The sequence below is a fragment of the Hyalella azteca genome, unplaced genomic scaffold (assembly GCF_000764305.2).
Source record: "Hyalella azteca isolate HAZT.00-mixed unplaced genomic scaffold, Hazt_2.0.2 contig11009, whole genome shotgun sequence".
Taxonomy (NCBI): Eukaryota; Metazoa; Arthropoda; class Malacostraca; order Amphipoda; family Hyalellidae; genus Hyalella; species Hyalella azteca.
In genome coordinates, this window is record NW_025941022.1 from 2,172 (window position 1) to 27,229 (window position 25,058).

At 36.3% G+C, this 25,058-nt stretch overlaps 3 protein-coding genes across 4 annotated transcripts; all 3 read right to left on the reverse strand.

The window, feature by feature from the left end:
* Window positions 1-5,193: 5,193 nt before the first annotated feature.
* On the reverse strand, window positions 5,194-8,844 carry LOC108673270 (glutamate receptor ionotropic, kainate 1-like). Its single transcript, XM_018161071.2, has 3 exons — window positions 8,489-8,844; window positions 7,969-8,084; window positions 5,194-5,340 (listed from the first exon to the last, which is right to left on the reverse strand). Exons 1-3 carry the CDS (start codon window positions 8,688-8,690, stop codon window positions 5,194-5,196), a joined length of 465 nt encoding a protein of 154 aa, XP_018016560.1. The 5' UTR covers window positions 8,691-8,844.
* A 2,120-nt stretch (window positions 8,845-10,964) lies between these two features.
* LOC108673271 (probable glutamate receptor) lies at window positions 10,965-16,995 on the reverse strand. Its single transcript, XM_018161072.2, has 6 exons — window positions 16,923-16,995; window positions 16,465-16,656; window positions 15,306-15,390; window positions 14,357-14,492; window positions 12,095-12,154; window positions 10,965-11,251 (listed from the first exon to the last, which is right to left on the reverse strand). The coding sequence occupies exons 1-6, from the start codon at window positions 16,956-16,958 to the stop codon at window positions 11,074-11,076; spliced, it is 687 nt and encodes a 228-aa protein (XP_018016561.2). The 5' UTR covers window positions 16,959-16,995; the 3' UTR covers window positions 10,965-11,073.
* Window positions 16,996-17,009: 14 nt separating this feature from the next.
* Window positions 17,010-19,512, reverse strand: LOC125178574 (glutamate receptor ionotropic, kainate 5-like). 2 transcript variants are annotated; one of them, XM_047882677.1, is made up of 3 exons: window positions 19,501-19,512; window positions 17,908-18,163; window positions 17,010-17,049 (listed from the first exon to the last, which is right to left on the reverse strand). In XM_047882677.1, the coding sequence occupies exons 1-3, from the start codon at window positions 19,504-19,506 to the stop codon at window positions 17,045-17,047; spliced, it is 267 nt and encodes an 88-aa protein (XP_047738633.1). In that variant the 5' UTR covers window positions 19,507-19,512; the 3' UTR covers window positions 17,010-17,044. The 2 variants fall into 2 exon arrangements, with proteins under 2 accessions (XP_047738633.1, XP_047738634.1); XM_047882678.1 differs by lacking the exon at window positions 17,010-17,049 and adding an exon at window positions 17,094-17,113.
* Between the last annotated feature and the right edge of the window lie 5,546 nt (window positions 19,513-25,058).

Genomic DNA, 25,058 nt, shown 5'->3' on the forward strand with positions numbered 1-25,058 from the left:
AAATCTTGCAAGATCTTGCTAAATCTTGCAAGATCTTGCTAAATCTTGCAAGATATTGTTAAATCTTGCAAGATCTTGCTAAATCTTACAAGCTGTCTCTTATACACATCTAGATGTGTATAAGAGACAGGTGTGGATCTTCCGTGTGATTGAATAGAACGATTATTGTTATTTATTATATTGAAATAATTATCTTTTATTGCAATAAATGTTTATTTACTGAGGCCTTACAATAACCTTTGGTTTCAGCGTATTTTGTTCATGATTATGACTTCATAACTTGCACCACGATCACCTTCAGCCAGGCTGGTGTTAGATTATCTCGCCAACGCAATGTATAGTAGGCTAACGATCATATGGTCAGTACATGGTAGTGGTTCCCCGCTACAGCTGTTTGAAGGCGGAAAATTCAGTGAAATCTGAAAAAAATTTCAAAGAATAAGAAGCCCTGCCAGTGATCACATTCATATTGGTCATCATAATCACTAATTAGTCCAATATTCATCAAGATCCTAATTTATTGACATGCAAAATTTATATTTTGTATTCCACAAATTGAAGCAAATTTTTCTAAAAAGTAAGTTTTCCCTCTGAAAGTTTCATATAAAGCATTGAAGTGACTATTAATACAATGGCTTCTTTTCAAACCCTTTACGTTCGCTAATATTAACATCAATCGACATAAAAATTTAGAATTAATATCAGTGTCTATAAATAATCCAAATACTTTGGATTCGCTTCGATGAAGATGAAACTTATTTAAAAACTGTTAAAGCCCCAATGACACGTTACCAATATATCGATAATTAATTCAACGAATGCTTTTATTCTGGTCTCTCATACATATTAACACACCCACCCATGAAATTTAGATGAGCACAGAATATTCATATTACAGGGAAGATTTTCATTCATTCATTCCTGATTCATTCTCATGTAAAATAAAAATTTACTTTTAAAACAAGTTTATTATTCCATGGAGTTTAAATTCGAGGTTTTTTGTATTAAAAAATGCATTTGAACTTTTTTTGTATTTTCAAATTTAAAAATTTGTTTGCAGAAAAACGGGGTAAGAAAATAAACGAGTTTCGACCAATTTTTGCTTTACCGCATTGGGATTTGCAACAGTGGGAGCAGCTCCCCTCCCCCTGGGAGACTGAACCCTCCCTAACGTCCCTAATGTTGGGAGTTATTATGAGGGAATGCCTCATAAATCATTGCTTCGCTGTTATTACGCATCATAATCACCATTTTGCTGCCCCGTTCATCATTAATCTTGTTTCCATTTTACGACAGTCGATGTTGACTCACGGGTCACGAACAGGACATTTGTATAAGAAAATTAAAAGATTACAGCGTAATAAATTTCATAAATGCAATTTCGCTGAAAAATTGTAAAGATCTTCATCATAGGCGAACAAATCACGAGTTTTATTTTATCGAACAGCAGTACCCGAAAATCATTATATATTTTTACCTTTATTCATTTATTAAAAATCATTTCATTACTTATCAATCCAAACAGATCACAAAAGAAAATTTGCACCAAGATTTCAAGTTTGAAACAGTATTGTAAAGATTTTCCAAAATTGGTTCTTTTGAAAGTAGTCAAATTTCAATCCTATGGGATGTAATAAAAATGTTGTGAAAAGTGAAATTATTATTATAATAATTATAGGTGAAAAAATGTAAGTAACATTATTCAAGCGAAGCAAGGAAAATACGGTCAAGGACAGGATAGCCATGCCACCAAAATCAAATCTTTATAGGATCTGTTTTCTCTCAAATTTTCAGCTCAGTATACAATAACATATATAGATAAACGCGTTTAGATTATTAAAATCTTGCTCTTAGATTATTATTTAAAGATTATTAAAAACTCGCACAGGTTATCCGTTGATAAAATTACAGCTTAAATTAAATTATAAAAAAGCAAAATAAATGAAACGCCTTCGTGTCCTTTGCATTTTGTTTCCGCTTATTTCATTTCACAAAATCCAAGCTAAAACTGCAATATACCAAGTACAGTAAAGTAAAAACGTTCATATGCGCACCGCAGTATCCGCTGTAAAGTAAGAGTAAAAACGTTCATATGCGCACCGCAGTATCCGCTGTAAAGTAAAAGTAAAAACGTTCATATGCGCACCGCAGTATCCGCTGTAAAGTAAAAGTAAAAACGTTCATATGCTGTCTCTTATACACATCTAGATGTGTATAAGAGACAGTTTCNATTTGAGCGAAGTAACGGAAATTATTATATAAATAAATGCCTTTTTTACGAACCAAATAGACTTCTGACGCATCCTAAATTGACACAATGATTATGAACAAAAAGACAAAAAGGGTCCAGTTGCATACATAGAAATTCAATTATTTCAAATAATGGTACTTACTATTTAAAATTCATTAATTACATTTAATTTTATATTTATTTGACATTCAACAATTACCTGGAGTTGTGCTCCATGTGACCCGTGGCTCCCAGCCTACGCAGGCTGCGTTTCTGGAGGCTGAATAAAAGATGGTTATTGAATTAAATCTAATTAAACATTAACTAATTGGTATCAAATAACTTAATATTCAATTAAACAAATAAATTAATTACGCGGCCGGCAGATAAATTTTTTATACTTTTAAATATTTAAATAGTTAGATGTCCTACTTCTCAGCCTGATGGTCCAAGAACTCCTAGAAATTCCTTAATAATCCTCTAAATTAATTATTATGTGGATTTTTAATATATATATTGCAGTATTTCTGCATAATAGGAGATGTTTATCAGTGATAATGAAGGAAATATTCGACAGAGCGCAGCAGAAAGATAGAATGGTAATGACACGTTAAATATTGGAGAATTTGATAATGTTTTGTACGATAATGGTGAGCGTGACAAAGGTGGTATGATAATTGCGGGCATGCAAGTGGAAATAGGTATGATCTGATGGTGGTTTATTGATGCTGATTGTCGACAATGATGATTGTCGATGATGATGATTGTCGATAACGATGATTGTCGATAATGATGATTATCGATATTGATGATTATCGATATTGATGATTGTCGATGATGATGATTGTCGATAATGATGATTGTCGATAATGATGATTATCGATATTGATGATTGTCGATGATGATGATTGTCGATAATGATGATTATCGATATTGATGATTATCGATATTGATGAATGTCGATAATGATGACTGTCGATAATGATGATTGTCGATAATGATTATTGTCGATAATGATTATTGTCGATAATGATGATTATCGGTAATGATGATTGTCGATAATGATGATTGTCGATGATAATGATTGTCGATAACGATTATTGTCGATAATGACGTCTATCGATAACGATGATTGTCGATAATGATGCTTAACAATGATGATGAGTATCGATAATGATGATTGTAGATATTATTAATTATCGATAATTATGATTATTGTCGATAACGATGTTTGTCAATGATGCTGAATGTCGATAATGATTATCGATAATGATGTTGTAAATAATGAATCTTTTGGTCGACAATAACCGATTTAAAATTACAGTTCATGATATCAAATGGTTAAACCTATTTCATTTCGGTTTATACCGCTAATGCGTAATCCTTTTAATGCTTAATCTTATTACATAAAGTCTTCTCATTACTAATTTACCCATAGAATAAATAAACTCATTCCTGAACTATTAGAATAACTCGTATACTAGAAAATTTATTCCTCGAATACTTAAGCACTCATTAAATTCTTTTTTGAGTTATATATTCCAACCACGAAACAAACTCTTGAAGAAGTGAAATAATTATTTACACACCATAGTTCCACTAGTTGTTGTTGTTGAGCAACTAGTGTGCACTAGTTCCACTAGTAAAACTAGTTCCACTAGTACACACTAGTTCCACTAGTACACACTAGTTCCACTAATAAACTCTAGTTCCACTAATAAACACTAGTTCCGCGAGCTTCTACATCGCTTGTACACATCACCTACCTGTTGATGTAGGCGTAGATGAGGGCAAGAAGGGCGTATGTGATGGCGGTTGCCAGCCACAGCTCGAGTGATAGCGGCGACAACAGCAGCGTGTACGGTGATGGGGGAGCGTCTGGTCTATACAGCGCTGAATCTTTTTAAAGCAGTACGAAGTACCATTTTAGAGCATTGTTGTAAAATGTTTTAAATATCATCGTAAAGTATCATGAGGTATCATTGTAAGGTAGCATTCAAAAATATCACAGTAAAGTATCATAGAAAAGTATTATTATAAAATAACCTCATAAACATCATCAAAAAGTATCATGGTAAAGTATGAAGTAAACTATGACTCACGCTAGACACGGTAACACCGCGAGCACGTGGAGTGTTATACACTTCCAGAAGGCTCTGTTGGCCATGTGGAGTGTTAGACACTTCACGGTACACTTGTTGGCCATTTGGCTTGCAAATTTGTGCTATGACTCCATGAGAGATTCCATGCGAAGATTCACCATGCAAAGATTCACTGACTCCAGGATTCAGACTCTCCGATGTTGGCAGTGATTCAGCTTTTTTGCTGGCCATGCAATCTTCGGAGGTTGCGGGGCGCAAGCAAAGCTCGTGGCAAATTACCGACCACGCAGAAACCTTTCCAGTAGAAGGATTTGAAATATTTATTAGCTACGTGAAGGAATGAATGGAAAATGTATGCAATTATTATTATTATATAGAATGGAATAACATATAGAACATGCGTATTAACTCTTCGGAGGGTGGCAACTGCAAGCAAAGGTTTTGCATGTCACCGACCCAGGCAAAGATTGTCAATAGAAGGATATATATAATCTAGATTATCTAGATATAGAATAAAGAGTATCTAGATGCAGAATATAGGGTATCTTGATATATAATCTATGGTATCCAGATATATAATCTAGAGTACCTGGATAAAAAATTGAACAGGTAATATGTAATATATATATCATAGCATGGCAGAATATAGGACATTGAAAACATTAATCAACGATAAGATAATCATAATTTATGGAAGAGAAATGTATAGTTTGAGAAGTGACACGTGCCCTGGTGGCGCCTCTGTTCGCCCTGACGACGATAATCAATGATTTCATAATATATCATAATTTATTATCAAGGTTAACTTATAAGATGACAGGACGGGGATGTCCAGACGGGCGCTGCTGCCCCCCACGCCCGTCAGACGGGCGCTGCCGCCCCCCACGCCCGTCTGCGGCGGACCAGCGACATCAAGGTTAACTTATAAGATGACAGGACGGGGATGTCCAGACGGGCGCTGCCGCCCCCCACGCCCGTCAGACGGGCGCTGCCGCCCCCCACGCCCGTCTGCGGCGGACCAGCGACATCAAGGTTAACTTATAAGATGTCATATTTATATTCATCAAAATATCTGAAATTAAACATCAAAATTCAATGATTTTGTGATTTCGCTAGGTAATAATCGAAAATAATAGATTCTTCATCTATTTCCTTGAGGCTTATTTATTTATTTTTACTCATATATAAGGCATTTTTTCAAGTCAGTACTGTTTTGATATTAAAAAAGACGTTCAATTATATCGCAATAATTTTATTTTTACATGAAAGCCTGTACCTTAATGTACTTTTCTACATAATTTCCGTGAATATCGAGACACTTGTCATAACGTGGCACCAGTTTTTGAAAAACCTCTTGGTAAAATTCTGCCGCCCGACTTATTAACCTGTTAACCACTGCATCACAAATGAAGAGTGCAGTGTGATGTATTTGGTGCATCAAGTGCAGTGTGATGCATCACACTGCATCAAATGCATCTCACTGCACTTGAAGAAACACCTGGGCGGTCGGCGTCTCCAAGACGATAACGAAGTCAAAACATTTGTGATGCAGTGTTAACAAGCCAGGCGGCAGAATTTGATCAGGAGGGTATTCAAAAGCTGGTACCACGTTATGACAAGTGCCTCAATATTCACAGAAATTACGAAGTAGAATAAGGTACAGGCTTTCCGCGGAAAAATAAAATTATTGCAATATCTTTGCGCGTGTTTTTTAATTCCGAAACAGTACTGACTTAAAAAACATGCGTCGTATAACAAAAAATAACTATGTTCACTTATATTGATTACACTATTTTCCTCTAAAGAAAAAGTGATAATTAAGTATGCGTTCATGACGAACCTCAAAAATTTCTTGGTTATAAGTTTTTAATAAGGATACGTCAAAACATTTGAGAGGCTTAACGACACTTTAAATACTTCTAAGTTACTGTACGAGATTTTAGGCAAGTTCAACTTATTTATCAACAGTTCTAATTACTTTCTACACTCCAATATTCAGTAGATCTTTCGACATGCACCTTCTTCAGAGATAAGCATATCTTACTTTAAGCTCGTTAATTGGAAGAATATTTTTCATTTCAGGCATTGAGAGAGTAGCTGGTCGAAGTTCTCAATATTTAGCCTTCACTTTTCCTTCAAATCAGATAAGCTACCATACAAATTTCCATCAGTAAATGACCCTCGTGGGTTGAAGGAAATGTGCGCCTGTAAAGGTTTTTCTATCAAAGTAATTCGTAAAAATGGTCAAGCGATGGGAATCTTAAAAATGGCCATGGGATGCGATTCGTAAAAATTGCCATGGCATGGGATTCGTAAAATTTTTCATGGAATGGGATTCGCAACAAAGGTTATGGTATGGGATTCATAAAAATGGCCTTGGGATGGGATCAGGCCATTTGAGCGCCAGTTCAATATGGCTAAAAGCAATATGGCGACCATCGCTAGCCCGGATTGCTCGGAAAAGTCGTAAGAAACTCAGATTGGAAAACTACAAGCTGATAATTAAATATTTAATTGGAATTTCTCAGATTTATAACACTTGTGATTTGCTGAGTTACGGATATGAAGATAGTGTTCACTCAGGAAAATGAACGCATCAAATTATTTGAGAATTACCCATTTTCTTGCTCTCTGCACGAGTCTCTGACAAACACAAAGGAAAATAGTGCATCGGTATTTGGACAAAGTTTCACTCATTTCTCTCAGTGTTCGATTAATTAAAGACGTTAGTGAATTTATTCATGAGGAAGAAGACTTCAAGGACTAAACTTTTAAAAAGATCGATAATGCAGGATTTGTTGAGGTTTGTGTTATATGTTTAAACTTCACTGAATATTTATTAATTGAACATTTCAAAACTTCACTTTCACCAATAAAAAACTAAAATTATGGACACTGAATTTATCAAGAGATGATATTTAGAGACGGCAATTAAATCTCATTACGAACAATATTATTAATTGTCGAATTGATTGTAATGAAAATTATGCAAAATAATACACACACGAATAGAGATTTATTAGATGTTGATGAGTATAATATCTGAAACCTTGAGGATAAAAAACAAAATTCAGCTTTTTCTACATCTTCTACCATTTGACTTTACCATGACTTTAATAAATGTGCTAAAAAATTTTATGCATTAGAGCACAACATTTTATGTCATGATGCTAAATTGTCATTGCCATACTTTTTATTATTTTTTGAGCACTTTTTTCAGTCGAGCATTTTTTTATTATTCTTTCTAGCAATTATAATTGCTATAATTTTTTATTAGTTTCCCGAGCGAAAACTTTTAATTTGACTATTATCACAAATAATTTTTTCATAAATTCATGCATCTGCTATTTTGTTCTCTTGACTGGAGGATTTGAGGCCTCCAGTCAAGGAGGCCTCAAAATTCATACTTCCATATTCAATTTACTAGAAGTTACGTATTCATTAAATGAATAATTATTTACTTTAAGCTAAGAAATTAAACTATTCAAATTATATTTATTTCAACAATTCATATATATAATAACTTAATTTTTTAAAAAATTTGTTTGTGACTAAGGTAACATTATTTACGCAATAAAATAAACTTTTAAACTGTATAAATAATTTTTAAATACATTATTAATAATAATTACTGACAGGACAAGACGCCGCCGGTGGCATAGGCCTAAGCCATTTATTTTTGATGCGGCCTAGGGCGCCGCTCTCCTGCAGCTGCAGCAGCGCCGTGTTCACCTCACTCAGGTGGGGGGAGTCTGCCCAGTTCACATGAATTAACTAATAAATTAAATCAGCATTATAAACTATTATTTTTTCATTCACATGAATAAAATTGAAATTCAAATGAGATATTTTGCACCGGGGTTAGCTTGCTTACACGACGTGTCTGTAAGTTATTCATATATACACGACTATGAATGATGAATGATTATATACTACAGTATAAACAATTGGAAATGAATTAATAATCAAATTAGCTGACGTGTTATTTCAGTGAGAGTTCAAGTGACATCAAGTTGATCGTGGACGTCCACTATTGATATGTTTATACAAATATTTTCCAATATTCAACAATTATTCTGAGCTCCTCATTTTTCATAATGAAGTAATTTGAAATATATTAAACCCTTTCATTCCAACCGAGCGTTTAAATGCTCACTTTTTGGCAGAGCAATAGCAAAGCTGTGGGTCATATGGCTGCTGCTGGGGGCTGAGCGCAGGGAGCAGTTCTTCCCTGTGTAATACTCAGCGGCTGGGGACTCCATGAGCAGCGCGTAGGACTCCTCCAGCACACGACGAACTCCCTCAGCAGTCGAGGGCACGTACGCTGAGGGCCAGTGGGAGTCCATGAGGGCAAGCATCTCCTTATGGACTCCTGAGGATGATGACCTGAGGGAGAAGTGGAGTGGAGTGAGTAGAAAGTGAATATTTCTGCGGTGTGAGTAGAAAGTGAATATTTCTGCGGTGTGAGTAGAAAGTGAATATTTCTGCGGTGTGAGTAGAAAGTGAATATTTCTGCGGTATGAGTAGAAAGTGAATATTTCTGCGGTGTGAGTAGGAAGTGAATATTTCAACGGTGTGAGTAGAAAGTGAATATTTCAGCGGTGTGAGTAGAAAGTGAATATTTCTTCGGTTTGAGTAGAAAGTGAATATTTCTGCGGTGTGAGTAGAAAGTGAATATTACAGAAAGTATGAGTAGAAATGAACCAATGAATATAAGAATGAAATATATATATATATAGAATGATTTACATTCAAGCAATTCAGTCGTTACTTTCGAAGAGCTGTTTGATGGCAGAAAATTCAGTGAAATCTGAAAAACGTTTCAAATAATTAGAAGCCCTGCAATTGTTCACATTAATAATGGTCGTTATAATCACTAATAAATTTCTACATTTTTATTTTGATTGCTGTTAATACAAGCGAACGTAAATGGTTTAAATGAAGCCATTGTATTATTATTCCATTCAATGCTTGACTTGAATCCTTCAGAGGGAAAACTTATTTTTTTTGAAAAATTTATTTCAATTTATTGAATAAGAAATATAAATTTTGCATATTAAAAAATTAGGATCTTGATGAATATAGGACAAATAATTTGTCCTATTTTGAATGGAAGCATTGAATGGAATAATAATACAATGGCTTCATTTAAACCCTTTACGTTCGCTTATATTAACAGCAATCAAAATAAAAATTCAGAATTACTATCAGTGGCTATAAATAATCCAAATTACTTTAGATTCGCTTCAATAGATTCAAAACTTATTAAAAACTGTTAAAGCCCCAATGACATTTTACCAATATATCGATAATTAACTCAATAAATGTATTTATTCTGATCTCTCATACATATTTACACACGCAACCATGAAATTTAAAAGAGCACAGAATATTCATATTACAGAGAAGATTTTCATTCATTACTAATTCATTCCTGATCCATTCTCAAGTGAAATGAAAATTTACTTTTAAAACAAGTTTATTAATCCATGGAGTTAACTCGCCTGGTTTTTGTGTTAAAAACGCATTTAAACTTTTTTATAATTTAAAATTTAAAAATTTGTTGCAAAAAAACGGGGTAACAAAATAAACGAGTTTCGATCAATTTATTTACTCATTGGGATTTGCAACAGTGAGAGCAGCCCCCTCCCCCTGGGGGACTCAACCCTCCCTAACTCCCTAATGTTGGGAGTTATTATGAGGGAATGCCTCATAAATCATTGCTACGCTGTTATTACGCATCATAATCACCATTTAGCTGCCCCGTTCATCATTAATCTTGCTTCCATTTTACGACAGTCGATGGTGACTCACGGGTCACGAACACGACATTTGTAGGAGCAAATTAAGAAATAAAACGTAATAAATTTCAAGAAGGCAATTTCGCAAAGAAATATCGTATATATTTTCATAGAAAGCGAATAAATCACAAGTTTTATTTCATCGAACTGCAGTTCCCGAGAATCATTATTTATTTTAATCATTAATCATAAAAAAATCATTTCATAAGTTATCAATGCGAACGGGTCACAAAAAATTTGCACCAAGATTCCAAGTTTGAACCGGCTTCGTAAATCTTCCCCAGAATTGGTTATTTTAAAAGTAATCAAATTTCAATCCTATGTTATCTAATAAAAATGTTAGAGAAAATATTCAAGCGAAGCATGGAAAATACGGCCATGGTCAGGATAGTCATGCCATTAGAATCTTTATAGCATCTGTTTTTCTTATTTTTTCAAATTTTGAGAACAGTATACAATACAAAATATAGATTAACGTGTTCAGATTATTAAAACTCGTTCATGATATCAGGATCGTTGTTACATAGGTTATCCGTTGAAAAAATTACAGCTTAAATAAATTAATAAATAAACAAACAGGAACGCCTTCATGTCGTTAGAATTTTTTTCCATTTATTAAATTTTCACAAAATCAAAGCTAAAACTATAACATACCTAGTAAAGTAAAAGTAAAAACGTTCATATGCGCACCGCAGTATCCGCTGTAAAGTAGCAGTAAAAACGTTCATATGCGCACCGCAGTATCCGCTGTAAAGTAACAGTAAAAACGTTCATATGCGCACCGCAGTATCCGCTGTAAAGTAACAGTAAAAACGTTCATATNACACGGCCGACAAGTTAGCGATGTAACAGGACATTGTCACGGCAGTGAACAACCACATCACGATCATCACGGCCCTCGACGAAACCGCGCTGTGGATATTGAAACACGGCCGACAAGTTAGCGATGTAACAGGACATTGTCACGGCAGTGAACAACCACATCACGATCATCACGGCCCTCGACGAAACCGCGCTGTGGATATTGAAACACGGCCGACAAGTTAGCGATGTAACAGGACATTGTCACGGCAGTGAACAACCACATCACGATCATCACGGCCCTCGACGAAACCGCGCCGTGCATATTTAAAAGAAATTTCTAAACTAATTGATGAAACCAAACTGGGGAAATTTATTGAAACAATTTTGCTTCTCAGTCTAAATTGCCGCAAAAATTACGCAGCAAACGCGTTGGATTTCAATAATTCTACTTGTTTAGCTTTTTTTTGCAGATCAGAATTAAATATTGGGGGTATAGAATCATGTAAAAGAGCCCTACTCAACTCTTGTCATCAGATCCAAAGACCAAAATATATCATGATAACCTTCATAGAGATAACCACAACAGAAAAATAACCATTATAAAATAAAAGCAGCCATAAAAAGATAATCATCATAAAAGAATAACCACCATAAAAATATAATCACAATGAATAGATAACCGCCATAGAATTGACTTGTCCGCGATTGTAAATATGGACACAATTGGCCATCACGGTCGGTAACTCAAGGAAGCCTGCGGCTAATGGAACGCAAACCTCGTTAGGTTCGGTCAAGACGGCCCTGTAATATCAGGCCGCTGGTGTTTATTAGCAAGAGTTTAAGAACAAACATAGAAGCAGATAAATTCAACACGAGTTTATTGAAAACAGATCCAATGCAGTATGGACAATTTAGCTGGCATTTGTTTTATTTGAAATTTATGGGTAATTTACGATTTGAGCGAAATAATGATATAAATAAATGCCTTTTTTACAAACCAAGTCGACTTTTGACTCATTTTAAATTGACACAATGATTATGAACAAAAAATATGCAGTGGCACACATGATAATTTAATAATTTAAAAAAAAGTTAATCACTATTTCAAATTCATTAATTATATTAAATTTTAAATTTATTTCACATTCAACAATCACCTGGAGTTGTGCTCCCCGCAACCCGCGGCTCCCAGCCTACGCAGGCCGCGTCTCTGAAGGCTGAATAAAAGATGATTAGTGAATTAAATCTAATTAAACATTAACTAATTGTTTTCATATAACTTAATAGACAATTAAACAAATAAATTAATCACACGAGCCGCAAATAAAATTTTGTTTATAAGTTTAAATATTTAAAAGTCAGATGCATGTCCTACTTCTCAGCCTGATGGTCCAAGAACTCCTGGAAATTCCTTAATAATACTTTAAATTAATTATTATGTGGATTTTAAATTTATATATTGCAGTATTTGTGCATAATAGGAGGTGTGTATCAGTGATAATGAAGGAAATATTCGACAGAGCGCAGCAGAACGATAGAATGATAATGAAACGTTAAAAATGGAGACTTTGATAATGTTTTGTGCGATAATGGTGAGCGTGATAAAGGTGGTGTGATAATTGCGGGCATGCAAGTGGAAATAGGTATGATCTGATGGTGGTTTATTGATGCTGATTGTCGATAATGATTGCCGTAAATGATGATTGTCGATAATGATGATTGTTGACGATGATGATTGTCGATACCTATGATTGTCGATAATGACGTCTATCGATAACGATGATTGTCGATAATGATGCTTATCAATGCTGATGAGTGTCGATAATGATGATTGTCGATAACGATGTTTGTCAATGATGCTGATTGTCGGTAATGATTATCGACAATGATGTAAATAATGAATCTTTTGGTCGACAATAACCGATTTAAAATTACAGTTCATGATATCAAATGGTTAAACCTATTTTATTTCGGTTTATATCACTAATATTTTAATGCTTAATCTTATTACAAAAAGTCTTCTCATTACTAATTTACCCATAGAATAAATAAACTCATTCCTGAATTGTTAGAATAACTCGTATACTAGAAAATTTATTCCTCGAATACTTAAGCACTCATTAAATTCTTTTCTGAGTTATATATCCCAACCACGAAACAAACTCTTGATGAAGTGAAATAATTATTTACACACCATAGTTCCACTAGTGTGCACTAGTTCCACTAGTACACAGTAGTTCCACTATTTAGTGCACACAAGTTCCACTAGTGCACGCAAGTTCCACTAGTGCACGCAAGTTCCACTAGTGCACGCAAGTTCCACTAGTGCACGCAAGTTCCACTAGTGCACACTAGTTCCACAACGACACACTAGTTCCACTAGTACACACTAGTTCCACTAGTACTCACTAGTTCCACTAGTCCACACTAGTTCGACTAGTACACACTAGTTCCACTAGTAAACATTAGTTCCACCTGTACGCACTAGTTCCACTAGTAAACACTATTTCCACTAGTACACACTAGTTCAACTTGTACACACTAGTTTCACTAGTACACGCTAGTTCCACTAGTGCATACTAGTTCCACAAGTAAACACTAGTTCTATTAGTAAACACTAATTCCACTAGGGCACACTAGTTCAACTAGTACACACTAGTTCCACTGACAAACACTAGTTCCACTAGTAAACACTAGTTCCACTAGTACACACTAGTTCCACTAGTACACACTAATTCCACTAGGGCACACTAGTTCAACTAGTACACACTAGTTCCACTGACAAACACTAGTTCCACTAGTAAACACTAGTTCCACTAGTAAACACTAGTTCCACTAGTACACACTAGTTCCACTAGGACACACTAGTTCCATTAGTACACACTAGTTCCACTAGTAAACACTAGTTCCACTAGTACACACTAGTTCCACTAGTACACACTAGTGGAACTAGTACGCACTAGTTCCACTAGTACACACTAGTTCCACTAGTACACACTAGTTTCACTAGTAAACACTAGTTCCACTAGTAAACACTAGTTCCACTAGTAAACACTAGTTCCACTAGTACACATTAGTTCCACTAGTACACACTAGTTCCACTAGTACACACTAGTTCCACTAGTACACATTAGTTTCACTAGTACACACTAGTTCCACTAGTACCCACTAGTTCCACTAGTACACATTAGTTTCACTAGTAAAGACTAGTTCCACTAGTAAACACTAGTTCCACTAGTACACATTAGTTTCACTAGTACACACTAGTTCCACTATTACACACTAGTTACACTAGTACACTCTAGTTCCACTAGTACACACTAGTTCCACTAGTACACACTAGTTCCACTAACAAACACTAGTTCCACTAATAAACACTAGTTCCACGAGCTTCTACATCGCTTGTACACATCACCTACCTGTTGATGTAGGCGTAGATGAGGGCAAGAAGGGCGTATGTGATGGCGGTTGCCAGCCACAGCTCGAGTGATAGCGGCGACAACAGCAGCGTGTACGGTGATGCAGGAGCGTCTGGTCTATACAGCGCTGATAGGCCTATATTACATGGAAAATATTAAAGTCTGGTCTATACAGCGCTGATAGGCCTATATTAAATGAAAAATATCGAATTAGACATCTTTTTATTTTCGTATTCACAAGTTTTTTATGCTCTCGTTAAAAAAATCGGATAATCGTTCGGTTCCAGCCGTTATTTAAAAAATTAAAAGTCGGTTTCAAAAAGAGCTACAAATTATGTTATGTTGGTGCCTTTTTCAACTACTCATTCTATGCAATGATATTAGGTTATATTATTTAAAATTTTATCGTTCATTTTATTCGTATAATGATAACTCCTACCAAGGTCTATGATTTGAAAAATATAGTAACTCCTACCATGTTCAATTAACAATGCATGCGAATAATTCTTATAAAGCATCAGGGATGCGTTGATATCTAAAAGTCATGGTTGGTATTTTTCATGTTCTCAGTCACATATAAGGACCATCGTGTTCATAATTCAGGTGAAATATTTTATTTGTGCTGCCCGTACAGTTTCTACTGACCTGATCATGTTACGCGAGATCAATGTCTGCATTGATATTGGTGATACGTTGGGTCAGCAAAAACTAATATAACTAACATTGAACGATATCAATATTTATTTATATCTTTCAGAATCCCGCAACTCTGCTGGAGACCAAAAATCACTCCAGCAAAGTTCCAGTCTTCAACAAAAGTTATATAATGTACATATATTATCCCTGCAGTGTAACCATGAATGCCACATTGCATATAAAAGTTTAGGACATTTTCCGCGGATATCATTTAATCATCATCGCTATTTATGAATGAAACTTAAACATTTACCGTAGCTCATCCAAGGGGAACTGAAGTCCACTGCCCTCTGGCGGTCGCTGGTGATGGGCAGATCAGCGATGATCATATCAGCCCTCTGTTACGAGGGTAAGAGGGTAAAGAGGTCAGTAGGGTCTAAATTGAGCTGAGGGTAAGTTGGTCATTAGGGTCTAAATTGATCTGAGGGTAAGTTGGTCATTAGGGTCTAAATTGATCTGAAGGTAAGTTGGTCATTAGGGTCTAAATTGATCTGAGGGTAAGTTGGTCATTAGGGTCTAAATTGATCTGAGGGTAAGTTGGTCATTAGGGTCTAAATTGGTCTGAGGGTAAGTTGGTCATTAGGGTCTAAATTGATCTGAGGGTAAGTTGGTCATTAGGGTCTAAATTGATCTGAGGGTAAGATGGTCATTAAGGTCTAAATTGATCTGAGGGTAAGTTGGTCCTTAGTGTCTAAATTGGTCTGAGGGTAAGTTGGTCATTAGGGTCTAAATTGATCTGAGGGTAAGTTGGTCATTAGGGTATAAATTGGTCTGAGGGTAAGTTGGTCATTATGGTCTAAATTGATCTGATGGTAAGTTGGTCATTAGGGTCTAAATTGATCTGAGGGTAAGTTGGTCATTAGGGTATAAATTGGTCTGAGGGTAAGTTGGTCATTAGGGGCTAAATTGATCTGAGGGTAAGTTGTCATTAGGGTCTAAATTGGTCTGAGGGTAAATTGGTCATTAGGGTCTAAATTGATCTTGGGGTCAATTGGTCATTAGAGTCTAAATTAATGTGAGGGTAAATTAGTAATGAAGGTATAATTTATTCTGAAAGTATTTGTATGAACAAGTAAATTTATCATATTGTAAATTGCTTACGAATATTAATTAAACTGAGGGTAATTGGCAGTGAGGATGATGAAAATTTTTGATTAATTTAATATGTTACGAAAATTAAGAAAGGTAACATAAGTTGTTAACGGAAAATTATGAAATAAAGTAATCATATGATATAGTTTTATCAGAACGAATTTCTTAATGAGATCAAGTGTACGTTTCTATGACACCAGATGTGAGGACGAAGTAGAACTACCGATATTTCGATATTTAAAAAGAATGATATTAATTAGAAATTAAGTTTTCTAAATAATAAACCTCTGAGTCAAAGAAACCGCCGTAAAGGCTATCACCTTTTCAACAATCTCTCCAATGAGTCCTGTCCATCGTTGTTGAGTTGGGTTGAACTCGCCGTACTCATCCAGCGCAGGGTTGAAGGTGTAGTTGAAACCCAGCAGCCTGGATATTTCCCTCGCCAGGTCGACGCTGATGCCCTCGTAAGCAGAACTCGACCCCTCAGCTGCCCTCATGGCGAAAGGGGGCGACTAGAAATGATGAAATAAGCAAAAAGTATAAGTTTAAAAGAATAAAATTTGTTAAAATTAGTTGAGAGACTTTTAAAAATTGGTATAAGTTTATTGAAATAAGATAAATGATAGTTATTAATACACAAAATAAGCACAATCAGGATTATTGAAAGGAAATAAGAATTTTTAATAAAAATATAACATTGCACATTCATAAATTATAAGTTTTGTGATAATTAAAGGTAATAACCAATGATGATCTGCCACTTGAATTATCCACTCACCAGAATGGACAGGATTTTGAGTTGCGAGTTACGCATCGATTTCACCGCTCGACGTGCGGCAGAGTCACCAGGTAGCGTGAAATTATGCGTTGAAACGCACCAGTCCAGAGAAGCCGTACAGCTCAACCTTAACATTCAACGTTAAAACATGCGTTGAAACGCACCAGTCAAGAGAAGCCGTACAGCTCAACCTTAACATTCATCGTTAATACATAATCAATGATTTTTAATGTTTTCTTTCCTACAATTTATATTCAAACAATCATTTTATTACTAAAAAGCCCAACTACAAAACGTACAAACATCATCAAATGATTATACATGCTATTGATATTCAAATTTAAATTTAGTGCAGTTATTTTTTAAAGCACTTTTATTTTACTGGAAATAATTTTATTGATGCATGGATGATTAATGAATTTAATTCATTAATAATCCCTGCAATTTTAGAGTCCTGTTATCCCGCATCCCTTAATAATACAAATCGTGCCTATGCAAACGAAAAAAAAAAATCGCTGTTCGAACACACATTTTACATTCAACATATGGGTGTAAAACCTATATAAATATAATATACAACCTACTTTGATTCTTGATTCAGAATTTAAAACTATTTCGGATGATTTAAATTAGATTTCTAGAGTGAAGTAAATTGCCTGACCCACTTGTTGTTGAATCGACCAGAGTGAATCGACTAACCCACTTGATGTAATTGACTGACCCACTTAATGTAATTGACTGACCCACTTGACGTACTTGACTGACCCACTTGACGTTCTTGACTGACCCACTTGATGCACTTGACTGACCCACTTGAAGCACTCGACTGACCCACTTAATGCACTAGACTGACCCACTTGAAGCACTTGACTGACCCACTTGAAGCACTTGACTGACCCACTTGAAGCACTCGACTGACCCACTTGAAGCACTTGACTGACCCACTTGAAGCACTTGACTGACCCACTTGAAGCACTAGACTGACCCACTTGATGTAGTTGACGAGTGTGGCTCCAAGTGGCCAGACTTGCTCCTTGGAGCAGTTGAGCGGCAGCACTTGACTGACCCACTTGAAGCACTTGACTGACCCACTTGATGTAGTTGACGAGTGTGGCTCCAAGTGGCCAGACTTGCTCCTTGGAGCAGTTGAGCGGCAGCACTTCGATGGCCCGCGTCTTGTCGAGGTCGCTGAGCGCTCTGGCGAACAGCTGCACCGCGTCGTACACCAGCGCCAGGTCCGTCTGCCGGTCAATTGGAAAATAATTCAATCCAAAAAGAAAATTCATAGCAAATTCAACATATTTTCCGATGGAAATAGGGACGAATTGACTGAGAAAGAAATACCCAGAAGAAAAATCATAGCAAATTGAACATATTTTCCGAAGCAAGTAGGTGTGAATTGACTAAGATTTCAATCTCCAAACGGTAATTTAAAGCGAATTCAACATGGTTTCCTGAAAAAAATACTAAGGTGAATTTCCCAAGTGCTAGCTCCATCTGGGGATTAATTTTTAAAGAATTCATTCCCTAGAGAAATTAAAAACGAATTATGGCTGATATTGATATGGCTGATATGATATTTCTCTATGGGAGTGGCTGATTTTTCATCCTAAAAGGGTTGAATTCATTCTAATATTTTCTCTAAGGGATGTTATAACGATGTTAGGGAATAGTATAGATTTATTCGTATTTTATAGTAACGATTTTTCCATTTTCAGTTAGAGTTTTCCATGTTTTAGGTTATGCAAACATCCGGTATTCATTCATTCATGTTTTAGACTTTAGCTGGAGCGGACTGTACGGCACAACGCAATTGTAAATACGTGTTTTACCAAATAAATTGTGAATAATCCGTGTCTTATATGTACTGAAAACCTTTCCTGACCGTATGAGAAATGATTAAGAAGTAGTCCCCCAGCAACGATAAATTTCACAAGCGCCAGCTCCGTCTAGGAGCAAAATCATTCACTAATAAGAATTCAATGGCAAAACAAAAGTTAATAAGGCGACTTCAATCTATTTTTCTAAAGTGAAACAATGGAATGACTTTGGTTATCTTATATTTATTTATAAAATTCTTTCATTATTTTGAGGGGCTGCGGGAGGTCCAGACTGTGGAAAAATTTCCTGGCAAAGAAAGATTTTGTGAGCAAAGGTATAATGAAAATATAAATGAAAATACAGTTTGAAAAATTAAATATAGATAAGTATTTTGAATTTTTTTACGTCACAAATATAATTCTAGCGAATATTGAATTATGTTTGACTGGAAACTTTTAACTTCTTAGAATTCTGATGATCCACTATAAAACTTTTTGAACTACGAATGAATTTATCATTTGAAATTAAAAGGAAAACTTCGATTAATATTCAAAAAACATTAGCAACTCCTTGCTTGAAAAATGTCATCGATCTATCCACATGTTAACACCCAAAACGTTTACGCTTCATGATTTGAAGTTATGTTCAAACCAACAATTTTCGGAAAATTTCACAACTTTCTTAAGTTCGCTGAAGTTCGTAAACTTCATAACTTAATAAAGTTCATGAACTTCAAAACTTAGTCAAGTTCTCTCACCGGCATCGCACTGAAGTTCGTAAACTTCACCAGAGTCGTCGAGATCAGCAGACCAATCGCGCAGAATTTGCTGCAGAGTTCCGTCACTGAGGTTAATGAGACGCAGAGCTGTGGTGTTGGTGCCAGAGTATTTGAAGTCTTCCAGGTCCACAGTGTGCAGGTCCTGGTGCGGTGAAATGATGGGGAGGGTTCTTAGCAAATTTGAATTAATATTTAGATTATAATATCATATTGTACCATATTTATATCACAATAATCCATCTTCATTCTAAAATACCCGATAAGTTCAATTGCTTCAAATAATTTCCATCAAAACTGATCACAGTAGAACATCATATTTGGATTTTCAGGGTATTTAAAATGGAAATGATTTATCGCAGCATAAATCACAGCATTTAATGAAATCTTCCCTAAACACTGTATACATAGTGTGGGAAAATTATGCTCTAGATACCATGTGCTCTTTGTAACAATTTCAGTAAAATAGTAAGAAAAATCAAAATTAATTTTTCTAATATTGATTAGCATTGACAATTGATAATTTTTAGCGCATTTTCTCATTTATGAAAAAATGCACTATTGTGCTCGCCATGTCCGTCTGTCTGTCCGTCTGTCCGTCTGTCTGTCCGTCCGTTCGTCCGTCCGTGACTTCAGGTTTCGTCGACGAGAAAATGCGCTCTCTGTCAGTCACTGCAGTGAGTACTGAGTTATATATTTTTTTAATTAGATCAGTTCTCATTGCAGTGAGTGACAGAGACTGCATTTCTCGTGCATCCGTCCGTCCGTGAAATCACGGACGGACGGACATGACGAGCACGATAGAGCCTTTTTAGCGCATTTTCTCATTTATGGAAATAATGCACTATTGTGCTCGCCATGTCCGTCTGTCTGCCTGTCTGTCTGTCTGTCCGTCTGTCCGTCCGTCCGTGACCTCAAGTTTTCGTCGACGAGAAAATGCGTTCTCTGTCACTCACTGCAGTGAGTATTTAGTTATATTTTTTTATATATGAGAAACTGCGCAGAAAAACTGTAAAACTGTCCACAATTTATTTTAAAAACCAATTGTAGAATATGAGGATCAAAGAGTGATAATGGCTATAATGGAGGGGAGTGCTCACCAAAGAAGTAATGAAGTAGTGGTGATAGGCCGTCATCAGGCCTATCTGCTGCGCCTGCTTCAGCAGGGAATGTATTTTGGAGCGATGAACTTCAAGCAGGATGTGCACAATTCCTGATAACTTGATTGCCTTCAGAAGCTCCCTGAGCAGGGGTTATTAGAATTCAGGAATATACAGTAACTCAATTTAAGGTAATGGCGAGGAAAACAGTGTAATGACATTTTCACTGCAGTAATGTTCAGTATAAGAAATCGAAGTCACAAATCAGATATTGTTGTTGGAAATGTAATACAAAATAAATGATAGTAAGAGACACAATATTACAGTACGAGGCATTTTAAGACTGAACATATGCTCATGCATGGCCTTGTCTAGTCTGTTCTTGAACGCGTTCATACTCGGAGCGTCAACAATATCTTCAGGGAGGCTGTTCCACATGTCAGTGACTCGAAGCGAGAAGAAATGTTGTCGCGTGGATAAGTTGAACCGCAAATACAAACGAAATGATACTAAGAGACATAATATTAATTACGCATTATACTGAATTCTTCTAATGTTCGAGAAATTCATGCATGTTAGTTGATGAAGGCGTATATTTCTAAAGTTAATATAAATGAAGATATAATAAGGATATTTGATATTAAATGTAAACTACTGAATTATTCATTTCTTATTATTATATTCTCTCTTCAAATTTATTTTTACGTATCTAATCAAATAAATACTTCGCCTATCTGCACATATATTGTCCAGAACTTCTCAAATGGTTTCTTCATTTCATACTAATTAGAACTCTTTCAATTCATTAATTTAATTTCTCCAAGTGCACTCGGAGAAATGAACGATATTTTGTCCAAATAGCAATGTACTTCTTGTTCCTACGTGAGTCATCCTCACCCAGCTTGACCCTTCAAATGGCGTATCAGTGCTACCAGCTGAAAGTGTCAATACTTGGACTATATGACCCATCAATAATTTTCACTGTGTATATTTGATTTCAACTGATCCTAAAAGATAGCCTGTATCTCTGTGTATATTTAATTCAGCTCATCCTGAAAGATAACCCATATCTTTGTGTATATCCGATTCAACTTATCCTAAAGGATATCCTGTATCTCTGTGTATATTTGATTCAAGTGATCCTAAAGGATAACCTGTAATCCAGGCCGCGAGGCAGGTCCCTGAGCGTGACCCTGAAGGCGTCATCTTTAAGGAGTTCCTTCACCCGCAGGAGTCCTTCGCTGGAGTCGCACACCACAACCAAGTCCTGCCACCCCAGCGCCTGTAGGACCGACCTGTACGCCTGGGAGGGGAGAGGTATGTAACGTGGGGTAGTGGCGTGCTGGGGTGTGGGATTGGTGGGTTATTGGTGGGTTATTGGTGTATTATTGGAGTGTTATTGGTGCGTTATTGGTGGGTTATTGGTGTGTTATTGGTGTGTTATTGGTGGGTTATTGGTGGGTTATTGGTGTGTTATTGGTGTGTTATTGGTGTATTATTGGTGTGTTATTGGAAAGTTATTGGTGTGTTATTGGTGTGTTATTGGTGTGTTATTGGTATGTTATTGGTGGGTTATTGGTGTGTTATTGGTGCGTTATTGGTGGGTTATTGGTGTGTTATTGGTGTGTTATTGATGGGTTATTGGTGTGTTATTGGTGCGTTTATTGGTGTGTTATTGGTGTGTTATAGGTGTTTATTGGTGTGCTATTGGTGTGTTATTGGTGTGTTATTGGTGTGTTATTGGTGTGTTATTGGTGTGTTATTGGTGTGTTATTGGTGTGTTATTGGTGTAAGTTATTGGTGTGTTATTGGTGTGTTATTGGTGTGTTATTGGTATGTTATTGGTGGGTTATTGGTGTGTCATTGGTGTGTTATTGGTGTGTTATTGGTGTGTTATTGGTGGGTTATTGGTGTGTTATTGGTGTGTTATTGGTGTATTATTGGTGTGTTATTGGTAGGTTATTGGTGTGTTATTGGTGTGTTATTGGTGTGCTATTGGTGTGTTATTGGTGTGTTATTGGTGCGTTATTGGTGTGTTAATGGTGTGTTATTGGTGTGTTATTGGTGTGTTATAGGTGTTTATTGGTGTGCTATTGGTGTGTTATTGGTGTGTTATTGGTGCGTTATTGGTGTGTTATTGGTGTATTATTGGTGTGTTATTGGTGTGTTATTGGTGTGTTATTGGTGTGTTATTGGTGTGTTATTGGTGTGTTATTGGTGTGTTATTGGTGTGTTATTGGTGTGTTATTGATGTGTTATTGATGTGTTACGTGTGTGTTATTGGTGTGTTATTGGTGTGTTATTGGTGTGTTATTGGTGTGTTATTGGTGTGTTATTGGTGTGTCATTTGTTTTTTATTGGTGTGTTATTTTCGTGTGATGGTAGGGGTTATTTGCGTGTTGGGGTATGTTATTGGGATGCAACAGAGGTGCTGGGGAATGTTATTGGAATGCTATTTGGGTGTTGGGGTGTGTTATTGGGATGATATTGGCAGGCTTGGGTAGGTGGAGAGGCTTAATGGTGCATTGGGATGGTAGATGGTGTTATTGTAGAGTTGGGATTAGTATGATGTGTTATTGTGGTGTTGGAGGTGGTAGGGAGGGTTTTTGGAGTGTTAGGGCGGTGGGGTGTTCAATGGTATTAGGAATTGGCAACTTCAGCCGAGAAAAACTACCGTTTTAGCGAATTTTCTCATTTATGAAAAAAATGCGATATTGTGCTCGTCATGTCCGTCAGTCCGTTTGTCAGTTCGTGACTGCACGGAAGGACGAGAAAATGCGCTTTGTGTCACTCACTGCAGTGAGTACCGATCTAATTTTTAACATAACCATAGGCCATGTTCAAGATAGCTAAACAAATGTCACATGAAAAACATCTTTAGTTGACGTTGTCCAATCATTTGCTGCCTGTGTTTCAGTGACTGTTCAGTGACTGTTAAATGACTGTTCAATGACTGTTGAATGGCTGAATATATATAGTAACTGTTAAGTTACTATTCAGTGACTGCTCAGTGAATGTCCAGTGATTGTTCAGTGAATGTTGCAGAGAACTGAGGTTAGATCACAGCAGCTGAGGGTGAGGGGAGGCGGTGGATCAATCATTAACCTCATGCGGTGAAGAGAAATCCACGGCTGTCAGGGGAGATTGATTGCCGATTGCTTTAATGTGGTGAATACGACTCATGGAGCCCAGGGTGGCACGGCGAGGGTAGAGATTGATTGCCGATTGCTTTAATGTGGTGAATACAACTCATGGAGCCCAGGGTGGCACAGCGAGGGTAGAGATTGATTGCCGATTGCTTTAATATTGTGGATGTAGCTGACAGCCACGCATGCGTTAGGATTGAGGGTGGAGATTTCTCGGCCATCATACTTATCATCTGCTGGAGAGTGGAGATTGATTAGCTATCGGTTTAATACAACAAATACGGATCATATGGACCTACGGCACAACTACGTGCGTATTTGTACCGTGTGTACAAATACGTACACACGTCAAATACAAATACGCACACACAGTATCTGAAGTTGACTCACGGCGGCCAGGGTTGACGGAAGCGGGTGGAGATTGATTGGTTATTGTTTTAATATGGTATAAATACGGGTAATATGGCATAAATACGGGTTAATATGGTATAAATACGGGTTAATATGGCATAAATACGGGTTAATATGGTATAAATACGGCTTTGCGCAGTATCTGGAGTTGACTCACGGCGGCCAGCGTTGACGGGGGCGGGTGGAGATTGATTGCAAAGGGCGGCCGTCTGTTCTGCCAGCGCGCCATAAGCAGCGGCACCTCCAGATGGTCGCAGGCAGTCTGTACGCTGCCGCCATCTGTAGACCCTGCGAATATGGCCGCTACGCCGGTCTGCAGCATCGCGCACGCTGGCCATCAGCAACGGGCTTAATTTTAGTACGTGTACGCAACGTAGACTTTTAACATCCAAATTATAAAGAAATTTTGCAAGAGAGAAAATGTCAATTTGCCCATTTTGTTTCATTTTAAGCATATAAACAGAACGAGAAAATCAACGACACAATAATTTTTTATCTCTGCCATCTGTGTACATGTAAATCCTGATAACTTTTTTCTAGTAAGTAATAATAATTTAAGTTGTAGAATAGATTTCTTAAGGCTATCATTGTTGCCACAGCATTAAGGCACCTTTTTTATAAGCTGCCATAGAGTCGCCAGGTTTGACAGTCTCGATAATTGCCGACAATCTGCTGTTAATGAAAATCTGCATATCGTGAAAAATTCTTCCATTTCTGATGCATTAACGATTTTTGCTTGGTCCTGCGACTTCATTTGAAAACTAAAAGAAATTACTTACATTGCACTTTTTAAATTTGTATACAGTCTATATAAATATCATATATACTGTATTAATAAAAAATACTTAATATGTATTTGAATTGCAATTCCATAAAAAAATAA

Bases quoted from the DNA above. Each gene is read 5' to 3' on its own strand.
- LOC108673270 (XM_018161071.2), bottom strand. From the start codon at position 8,690: ATGCTTGCCCTCATGGACTCCCACTGGCCCTCAGCGTACGTGCCCTCG. The intron at 8,085-8,488 runs GTGAGCATTTAA...TGAACTGGGCAG, and splicing joins TGCTATTGCTCTGCCAAAAA to ACTCCCCCCACCTGAGTGAG. The intron at 5,341-7,968 runs GTCAGTAATTAT...GGTCCGCCGCAG, and splicing joins CACCGGCGGCGTCTTGTCCT to ACGGGCGTGGGGGGCGGCAG.
- LOC108673271 (XM_018161072.2), bottom strand. From the start codon at position 16,958: ATGCGTAACTCGCAACTCAAAATCCTGTCCATTCTG. The intron at 15,391-16,464 runs GTGATAGCCTTT...CCCTCGTAACAG, and splicing joins TTGGAGAGATTGTTGAAAAG to AGGGCTGATATGATCATCGC. The intron at 11,252-12,094 runs GTGATTGTTGAA...AAATATGCACGG, and splicing joins TGCGGGGAGCACAACTCCAG to CGCGGTTTCGTCGAGGGCCG.